The sequence below is a fragment of the Epinephelus fuscoguttatus genome, linkage group LG3 (assembly GCF_011397635.1).
Source record: "Epinephelus fuscoguttatus linkage group LG3, E.fuscoguttatus.final_Chr_v1".
NCBI classification, from domain to species: Eukaryota; Metazoa; Chordata; class Actinopteri; order Perciformes; family Serranidae; genus Epinephelus; species Epinephelus fuscoguttatus.
Window position 1 is genome coordinate 38619950 of NC_064754.1, and position 10418 is coordinate 38630367.

At 40.4% G+C, this 10418-nt stretch overlaps 1 protein-coding gene across 1 annotated transcript; it reads left to right on the forward strand.

The window, feature by feature from the left end:
* The first annotated feature begins 597 nt into the window (after nt 1-597).
* Nucleotides 598-9642, forward strand: zgc:158803 (LUC7 domain-containing protein). Its single transcript, XM_049572593.1, has 10 exons — nt 598-1177; nt 1669-1763; nt 2463-2561; nt 5414-5524; nt 5721-5864; nt 6228-6404; nt 6569-6747; nt 6839-6871; nt 8139-8294; nt 9092-9642. Exons 1-10 carry the CDS (start codon nt 1117-1119, stop codon nt 9315-9317), a joined length of 1281 nt encoding a protein of 426 aa, XP_049428550.1. The 5' UTR covers nt 598-1116; the 3' UTR covers nt 9318-9642.
* The last annotated feature ends 776 nt before the right edge of the window (nt 9643-10418 follow it).

Below are 10418 nucleotides of genomic sequence, written 5' to 3' on the forward strand. Positions count from 1 at the left end.
ACTGGAGTTTTCCCAACTCTAAATGTTTTTGAAGCAGCATATATAGTTTCATCTTAGGAAACACAGTTTACAGAAATAAGCTACATATGTAACTGTTATTCTAATCTAAATACATAAATAAACTACTACTACTACCAATAATAATAGTAGATAATAAAATAATAATAGGATAGTGGGGACTATTGACATGAATGTGTGAATTCTGAAATAATAACACTCACCATATGACCTACCTATAAAATTCAAAGCAACAAATAACAACGTGTATAACATTATTAATAATATTTTGTATTAGATGTCCTTGCTACTTCAAATGAAATGTCGTTGTGGACGGGGATGTTGTTAGGTCCACGCTTGCTTGTTTGCTTGTGAAATCGATCAGGAATTCTTCAACAAAAAAATCTACAATTAAAGAATAAAAACAATGTAAAATTAAATTAACAAAGTTTATGGAAGAAACATAAATATTCCAAATACTTATGGTATTTTATATATCACACAATTTGATTAAAAAAAAAGTTTATTTCCTTATATTTTGATAGTGATAGTAACGTCACCAAACCGTCCAGCGCGCGAGGCTGACTGCAGCACTTCCTCGAGGCGGGTTGACTAGAGCGCGCTCTGCGGTGACGCGCACGGAGGGGAAGTGGAAAGGCGGAAGAAAGGACGTTGAATAAACTTGCCAACTTCTAGCTGACTGGCTAGAAATACAGTTAGATACGATGTTACAGACGAACTGGTTACTTATTTCTATACAGACTTAGATAGCTAACCCACCGCCCTGTCTACATTCAGTCACCGCTCTCTCTACTCGCCACACGACACGACCACGGGACTCCAGCAGTTTTCAAACAGACGTTGCACTTGCTGAGCCGACCCGAAGCCAACCAGCGTCACAAAGTTACATTTAGCTGTTGTTAAAGTGTTGGGATAACCACTCAATTGTCCCAACGTGACACAAAATCAACTCGCTTGCTTTTTCTCCTTGTGGGAAAAGTTGTCCGTGGTTGTTGGTGGTGGTGGAGCCGACGAGGCCTGCAGTCGAGGTGGCTGCATGTGTGAAGACTGTTGCTGGCGAGGAGTGACTCACACAGCGCTAGCTCAACACTCAGAAACATGTCGGCCCAGGCACAGATGCGAGCGATGCTGGACCAGCTCATGGGGACGGGGAGAGACGGTGAGAGGACCGCTGGCTGTGTTGAGATCGGTGTCTCGTCGGATAAGGACAGGAGTTTGTGTTGTTGCTAGCATTAGCCGGAATGCTAACCGAAATGCTAGACAGTGACTGTGAGGCATGCTTTGCAAACCAAGCTAGCTAACATGAGGATAGCCAGCCGGCTAGCTACCTGTTGTGTTCGAGTGTACATAGCAAGTTAAGTTGCTGCTAACATCTGCCACAAAAAAATAATAACATTTTAGCACTGTACTAGGTCATGATCAGTGTGCTCTTGTGTTCGTGGCTCTATTTATTGCCACCATAATTTGTCGTTGTGTCAGACTCTCCGAGCAGCTAACTTTTTGAATTTACTGGTAAGGTAACAGATGTGTGACTCATTGGTTGCAAGTCTGCACCTGAGTGATTTGGTAGGTATCGTGTTATGTGTTAGTCGGTGGGACTGCCTGACAAGTCATCATGTCTTTATGCTCTTGTGTTTTTCTTTTTTTAAGGAGATACCATGCGGCAGAGAATCAAATTCACAGATGAACGAGTCTGCAAAAGTCACCTCCTAGATTCATGTCCTCATGATATTTTGTCTGGCACCGTGAGTATTATGTTTATGCACACTCTCAAACACACACAGAGCATTGCTATGTCATGCCAGAAAGTATTAGGACAGCTGTTGTCATTGGTATTGGGCCTACTCTAGCACACTGAACTAAAACTGACACAATGCCTTTATTTTTCTGGGCTGTGCACATTCATATTGTGTGAGCAGTGTTGAACACATCTGACCCCCATTGTTTGTATGCCCCCATAAGTGAAAAGGGAAGATAACTGCAGTCCAGGACTGACAATAAGAATAGTGTCAGCTATGGTTTAGGTCACAAACTACAGTCAGAATTTGCCAGTAACTTTTAACTTTTCCAATTACTTACTGCCCCCCTAAAACTGGGAGGCTGTATACATAAAAAGGGCCATCGTTCCAACACTTTATTAAAGCAGTCAGCACATAAACCACAAAATCACTGTTCAATTTAAATTACGCTGGAGTACAACTGAACACAAAAAGGTGCTTCTATCTCAGTGCGTCATGACTGCAATATATATGTGTGTGTGTGTGTGTGTGTATATATATATATATACATAAATATATATAAAACCATATAGTATGGATACTGTAAAGAAGAAGCCTACAGGCAGTGACATTTTAAATTTTGGAATTACTGTAATGACAAATCTTAAGATGAGGGAAATGATGAAGCATATGAACAGTGCATGGATGTCTTTATGATTTCTGCAGAGAATGGATCTGGGAGAGTGTATGAAAGTCCATGACTTGGCCCTCAGAGCAGACTACGAGATTGCCTCTAAGGAGCAGGAGTACTTCTTCGAACTTGATGTAAGTAGCACAGTACACACACACACAAAATCCCAGCTCCCCATCATTTATAGCTCTCAAGAAAGTAGCTGTTGTGATCTGTGATTGCACTGAGTAATGAAAATCTTAATATTATAAACTGAGTCTAAAGTGAGCACATGCCAAGTACCAATACCCACATAAAATGAGCTCTGATAAAAACTTAACTAGGGTTGCTAGCCAGTTGGCCACTGTGAAGCCCGTACTGTAATGATACGACTCTTGCTGTCTGTCATATCTGATAGAAGATACTGACATCAGGATGTGAACAGATCAGTGACAAGCACCACTTGTAAAGCTGTGTTCAGCAACATCACAGTTCGGGGGACAGTCAAACATGTGCAAGTGCAGATTCATGTTAAACTAGTTTATAAAATAAACTGTGATTTTGCGGTTTCCCTCATTATCATCACAGTGCAGGGTGAAACGGTTGTGGCTGTGATAACATAGGTTGCTAAATCCTGTTTGGTGGTATTGTAAACCACTGTGCTGCATTTTAAGAAGTCAGATTTATCACCTGGGTTATATTTTTTATTCTTCTCACCCAAACTTGTAGCAACACCAACGCAGCACCTTTTTTTTGGTTGTTTTGTCTTGAGCTCACAGTTCTATTTTCAGTCTCAGTACCTGCTAATCCCAATAGTACATGTCTTGACTGAAACTGCACATCTTTATCTTAGTCCCTTTAACACTGCCAGATTTGCGGCGAGTGTTGGGCCGTTTTGCAGGCAAGCTGCGAGCTTTTAGACACACAGAGCCGGATTGGCGAGTTGATCGGAGGTGCCCAATTTTCCGCCGCATAGGGGTAAACATATTTTGCCGGAACCTTTTTGGTTTAAAAAGAACGAGGCACCCTTCCGCCATGGGAGGGGCTGTTGACGACTTGTGGGTGGAGCTGTTGATGACGCCACGCGTGCGACCCACTGCCAGTGGACGACCAGGAAACAGCTGATAGCAGGAATGAGCAGCTAGTAGCAAGAGGGAAACACAAACCTGACAGACACTGTAAAGATGAGCTACTGGGGAGACAAGAAATTGCGCGCCCTCCTTGCCCTCGCAAACAAAGAGGCCATTAACCATCAGGTGACGGGAACCGTGAAGGACGGGCCAACTTATGAGAGAGAGTCACTGAAGGACTGACCAGCCGCAGCTTCCCTCGGAGTACGTTACTGTTTACGTCACGCACTGTGCTACACGTTTTGTTACTTGCTCATGCCCCCCATTGCCCCGAGAAAGGCGCATTCTGTATGAACAAAAGTAGGCAGGCGGCATTTCGCTGCACTCCCCGATTTTGTTTTTATACTGCCAATGCTGAAAAAAAACTGATTGGGCTTTCCTGCAAATTTGCACAATTCCTATTTAAAAACGGCAGTTTATTGCCTGTTAATGTTTTGATCCAGCTTATTATTAATCAAACATTTCCATCCCTAAATCTTGTAGGCAACAGCACTCACAAAAGACTAGAGTCAAAATCTATGTTTTAATAGGGCAACACACGGCCAAACAAAATGACAAGACACGTTTCAGCCTAAGCCTTCTTCAGTATAAATTTTTTTTTTTTATACGCTTTTATTCAGCGTATTAAAAAAAAAAAAAAAAAAAAAAATTATGCTTTTATTCAGCGTATAAAAAAAAAAAAAAAATTATACTGAAGAAGGCTTAGGCTGAAACGTGTCTTGTCATTTTGTTTGGCCGTGTGTTGCCCTATTAAAACATAGATTTTGACTCTAGTCTTTTGTGAGTGCTGTTGCCTACTAGTTTCTTAGGAATCCCTCTGTAACTGCACCCATCACGATTTAAAATATTGGAGTTGTGCATCCTCCTTCCTTCAGCATCCCTAAATCTTACAAATGGCTTTTCTGTAGTGTATAGTTATCCAGACTGACAAGGCTGTTTTCCTGGGAAACTAAGGATAACTGGTTGGAAGAGAGTGAATTAATTCAGACTGTGTAGAAGTGTCAATAAGATGATGACCATCCAGGAGAAAGTAGGATGGTTGCCTTCTCCTACACTGTTCAACTGATGAGCTAGTGATTGCAGAAGATGGGCTGATGCAGTGACCCAGTTTTGAATCACTTCCACCAGTGCAGTCATTCACAGGACTGTTTAACAGAACAGCAGATCACGCTTAAAGCAAAGCTGTCTTCCAGTGATGGAAACCCCTGTGGTGAGTGGATATCCATGCAAACGCCTCCCCTGACTTCCCTGTGGTTCTTGCCTGAATGGCTGACTGTGAGAGGGGACTTAATGTTATGAAGCACGTCACATCAGACTAGTTTCTCTTACAGAGTTTATCTTCGCCCCAAACAGGAGTCTGAAGATCACTGGTGTCATATGTTTTACAGATTGTAGAGCTCTCTGTAGCAAATTAGTTGTATTTGGCTTATTAATTAAATTTGACTAGACCAGAGTTGGGGTCTAACTTGTAAGTGATACATACTTGTGTCAGAGTTTTATCTTAAGTGCTGCTGTTGAATTGTGAATGACTCCCTAAGAAGTTGGAGGTCTAATTTTAAGGATGATGGAGGACAGGATTAAAGAATAAGAAGACATGGGTGTGTCTGAGGATGATTTTTAAGCTCCCAGCAGATGAACCATGTTGGCATACAATAATAACACACTAGCAGTAAATGACACGTTAAGAATTCTACAAAGTACTAATGAAATTTCCACAGCATTTGTTTGAGAAAGTTTGTTAAAAGCTGCATGCATATCAGATTTTTATTACTTTTTTTTTTTTTTTAGAATATGTTAATCATCCTTGTTCCACCCCAGTGTACATTCTAAGCACACAAAAACCCATTTATGTTAACACCTTCAGTGTTCTCTCACAGGCTGCTGAGCACCTTCAGTCTTTCATCGCTGACTGCGACCGCAGGACTGAGCTGGCCAAGAAGAGACTAGCCGAGACGCAGGATGAGATCAGCGCTGAAGTGGCTGCAAAGGTGAGAAACTCACTGTGGACATTGTTAGTGAGATTATCATAAGGTTTTAATGAAGGCTGTGCTCTTCCGGGGTATAATTAATCTCTTGGGAAAATAAACATCCACACCATCTGGTTATCATGAATCTGTACAAAGTGACATTTTTTACAGTTTAGAGCTCATTTTTTGTCTCTCTTTGCCTTCCCATTAATAAAAGGCTGAACGTGTCCACGAGCTGAACGAAGAGATCGGGAAGATGTTGGCCCGGGCGGAGCAGCTCGGGAGTGAGGGGAACGTAGATGAAGCCCAGCAACTGCTGGAAATGGTGGAGAAGACTCGGGGCTTAAAGAAAGAAGCAGAGGTCAGAGAGTGAATAATGGCTTGGTTGTTACTTGTTTATTTTGTTAGGATAGTTACTTAGTTTTACTTACAGGTCACCAACTACACCTGAAATATTAGTTTGAGACTGTGAAGTTGTATGGTTTATTTCATTTTCATTTTCATTTTCTTTCCTCAAAATGGACAATGACAGAAATCAGTATTTTGATTTGATAAAGATTGCCTTGGTTTTTAATAGGTGTTGTATTTATTAATAAATCTGACACCCAAGTCTAGTCTTTATCATACAGGCATGATGAAATGCTAATTAATATCTTTGATTTTTTTTTTTTTTATGTTGTGCCTTTAATTTGTCCCACAGTCTCATAATTTCTTGTCATTGCAGGATGTATACAGAAACTCGATGCCAGCATCCAGCTTTCAGCAGCAAAAACTAAGGGTGTGCGAGGTGTGCTCTGCCTACTTGGGTCTTCATGACAACGATCGTCGTCTAGCTGACCACTTTGGGGGCAAACTGCACCTCGGCTTCATTGAAATCCGCGAGAAGCTTGAAAAGCTTAGGGTAAGTGGTGTACTCTAACTAGCTCGTACAAAATGACTTTTAATTTGCATGTTTATTGTTCAGTAAGACGTAATGCCATGTTTTCCTTATCTGTATCTTACTGAACATAGAACAGAATCAGATGCTACTATTTTTCAGTTGGGTGTCATCTTTGTTTTATCCAGAAAGCGGTTATAGAGAAACAAGAAAGAATGCGAATGAGAAGACGAGAGGAACGGGAAAGAGAAGACGAAAGGGAGCGGCAGTGGGAGTTGGAGCGGGAACGGGAAAGAGAGCGGGAACGAGAACGGGAAAGAGAGCGAGAATGGGAGAGAGAAAGAGAAAGGGAAAGGGAGCGCAGGAGGTAAGAAACAGTCTTAATTACATAGTTATTGCACTCAAAGAAAAAGTTCAGTGTCATCTGCAAACTGTCTGATCTTATGTTTCTGTCATAGATCGAGATCCAGAAGTGGAGATCGATATACAAGGTATTGCCTTTACCATAGTCACTTTATTTATTTATTTATTTATTTATTTTTATCAGACATGTGATGGACTTAGAATTTCCCAACATACAAAGACTTACAGTACAAAATACTGCTTTAAACTGTTGCTCTGCTTTAAAACTTCTATTCAGGCGTGAAACATTTGCGTAAATTCCACACAAGACTGACATGTAAGGGTTTTGTAGCGAGCGTCCATTGTTAGGCTTGTTGTGGTTTTATTAAGAATACAGTCTTGTATGAAGAACTTTTATCATTTTAGTATAAAAAGGGTGGTATACAAAGCCAGCTGTGATGTAGCATTGACATTGGGAAAGTTATATTGTTTGAATACCAACTCTCAGAATGGTGATAAAGTAAACAGGAATAAGAACTTCAGAGGTTGATACAGATCAGATTCTTGAGTTGTTACTGCTCACATTAAGATGTTTGAGAAGAAGCTGTTGAAGTAAAAACTGCAAACATGGATTTAGAAATGTTATGAGGCTGTTGGTAAGAGCCATATGAGTATCTTATCATATGATTATCTTAAAATAACGTACTCATCTAGTCAGTCCTAACTAAGTATTGTCTGTGGTAGGAGTGTTACTGGGGTTTCAATTACAAAAATGTAACAGTGAAGAACCTCAGAGAAATAAACTTCTGGATTACCTTTTTGGAAAGTAAGATCACCACCAGTTCTAGCATCATAAGAATGTTATATTAAATAAAATTGTTAGTAAGAAGCAGGTCTAGGCGCTATATAAATAATGTGAAAGTATGAAAATGCTCAATCCATAAAGAAATGTACGTATTTTAGAAACCTTTTTCTTTAAATGAGCCATCAGGACTTCCATGAAGTTGTGATGTCATGTGCAGAGAGCGCAGATGTAGAATACCTGGAAACACTGACCAACCAGAGCAAAAGGGTCTTTTTTGTTTGAGAGGGGGGCTTCAGAGACAGCCGTTAAAACAGAACATTTCAAACAGAGCATGAATACAGGCATATTCAGGCAGACAGTATGAGAAAGATAATGTGTTTTTTGAACATTAAAGTATGTTAACATGTTTTAGTAGAAATCCAAAGTACAAGTATGAACCTGAAAATGAGTATAATATGCGACCTTTAGTTGGGCTGTCGTCTACCATCGAAATTGATTATGACACAAGATGCTTTAGGGTGCTTCAGTATAAAACCTTTATAGCTTATAGCAGTGCAGTAATTTCCCTTAAACCTAAATGTATATTTCTGTCCATAAAATTACTTTTCTAGGGATGGAGGCACTTCATCCTCCCATCGTTCAAGACGCCACCGCTCCTCTCGTTCCAGAGAAGAAGGCGGAGATCGAGATCGGGAGAGAGAGAGGAAACATCGACACAAGGACAGGCATCGCTCACGCTCCCACTCTCACAGGCGCAAAAGAAAGAGGTGAAGCTTTTATCCATCACTGAAATGTACACAAAGTATCATCAGGATAGGATGAGTGGTCTGAGAGTGGACCCCCTGAACTATCATTAAACTCAGCTACATACAACTCACATTATGTAGCAGTGACCAATACAGCAACCAGTACGCCTCAGCTGCTATGTTCACAAAACATGAACCAAGTGAAATCTAGCCAAAGTCAATAAAGTGATGATGAATTTGGTAACAACATCATCAGTCTCGCTTGTTTTAATGTTTTGCATTTTTATTGTGAAGCATTTTAAGCTACATCTCTGGTATGAAAAGTGCTCCATTAAAAAAAGTTGATTAGTAGTAGTAGTAGTAGTAGTAGTATTAGTATTAGCATTATTATATGTACGCTCAGTGGTGTCCTTTTAGAAAATTTGATTTTTTTGTCATTTATTAGTAAAATAAACAAAGACATAATTGACAGATTATTCAGTAATATTCAAAATAATCATGTTCAGCTCTAGATTAATTTATAAATTAATCTAGAGCTGCAGCTCTAGACCCAGCAGCCACAACTACCATCCAAGAATTAGAATATAATTTCAGAATGTTTTACAATATAGTTGATTATGGACACGGTCACAAACTCCTTATTTTGTTGCACTAATAATCTATCCAGTTTTGATACTATGAAATTGAAGTTTCACTGGTTACATCCCTGCATGTGGACAATAACAAGTGTCAAATTCAAATCAAGCACATCAAGTCCTCAGCTTTGTGCTTGAAACATAGTTGTCATGACGATGATCAATCTGATTGTTTTTTCTTAGGTCCTCTAGAGACAGATCATCTCACACCCGTGACAAAGAGCCCTCGCCATCCCAGGAGAGGTGTGGAGAGGGATGGCGCGAGGACAAGGCGGAGTGCGGAGACTGGGAGGACAGGGAGAGGTCTCCCTCTTCAAACACAGCCAAGGGAAGGGAACGAGAGAGATCCCTGTCGTACGAGCGGGACAGACGCTCCAGCTCTGAGGAGCGAGAGTCTGGGGAGATATGAACAGGAGTGGACACCTCCCAAAGTCTTTGATTTGGATATATTAATTAGAGAAAGGAGCATGGAGAGATGAGTGTGCTGGTGCGAATGTGTGTGTGTCGGCTTTGTATGTTTGTCCATGTTAGAAGTGGGAGATGTACATTAGCAGGGGATGGATGCTGGAAACTTAAGGTGGGGATGAGGGAACAACTTCTGTGGTGGCGGTCATGCAAAACCAACTTTTATAAGACTCTGAATTGTGAGGCTAGTCTGACCTGGAAGCAGTACAGTCATTTTTTATGTCATCTTGTCGATCTTATGTACAGTTATTTTGACAGTGATGAGTGAGTGAAGAGACAGCAGCCCTACTTTGACTCTGTTTGTATTTTACTCACATGAAGTGCTTTTATTTTTTTATTATTAGTTGGACCTTCTGTGTTGATACTGTTCTTCCTGTTCCATTAGGAATCCATCAGTTTCAGCAGTTACGGATTCATTTACATGGGTTGGGCTCATTAATGTGGCATCCCTCGCAGTAATGTTTGAAATGAGCTGTGAATGACTGAAGGCACTTCTGATGTTTGTGTTTTATTTGCTGCCTTCAAGCCATAACAATCTGATTAGGGAAATCCGATACGCATCCCGGAGCCTGCCTTTGATTCAGGATGCAGTGATGAAGCTCATACTTTGAAAATAAACTCACTTGTCCTCCTGTCATCCAAATATTTTCACTCAGTTCCTGACATGCAGATGCATACAGGTAATGTGCATCTTTACATACTGACACATAAAGGCCCAGGGACTTGTGTCCTGTTTGCTGTGATATGACCTGGATGTACTGGGGGAATGTACTTTGCTGTGCCACCATAAAGTGAATAAAATTTTCTGCTTCTATTCAAATACAATGTGTTCATAGAGATTTCTCTCCTAATTTAAGCTCCTGTTTATAATTTGGAGAAATTGTTCATTGTGTATTATTTGTGACACAACCAAAGGGATGTGGTTGGAGAGCGTATGCTGTAGCCAGAGAACCAGTTCTCCCCTTATTTTTATCTTTACTCAGGTCCATAAAGGGTCCAACACAAAAAACCAAACATTTTTTAAAGGTTCAGTTTGTGCATTCTT

Bases quoted from the DNA above. Each gene is read 5' to 3' on its own strand.
- zgc:158803 (XM_049572593.1), top strand. From the start codon at position 1,117: ATGTCGGCCCAGGCACAGATGCGAGCGATGCTGGACCAGCTCATGGGG. The intron at 5,525-5,720 runs GTGAGAAACTCA...CATTAATAAAAG, and splicing joins GCGCTGAAGTGGCTGCAAAG to GCTGAACGTGTCCACGAGCT. The intron at 5,865-6,227 runs GTCAGAGAGTGA...TTGTCATTGCAG, and splicing joins GCTTAAAGAAAGAAGCAGAG to GATGTATACAGAAACTCGAT.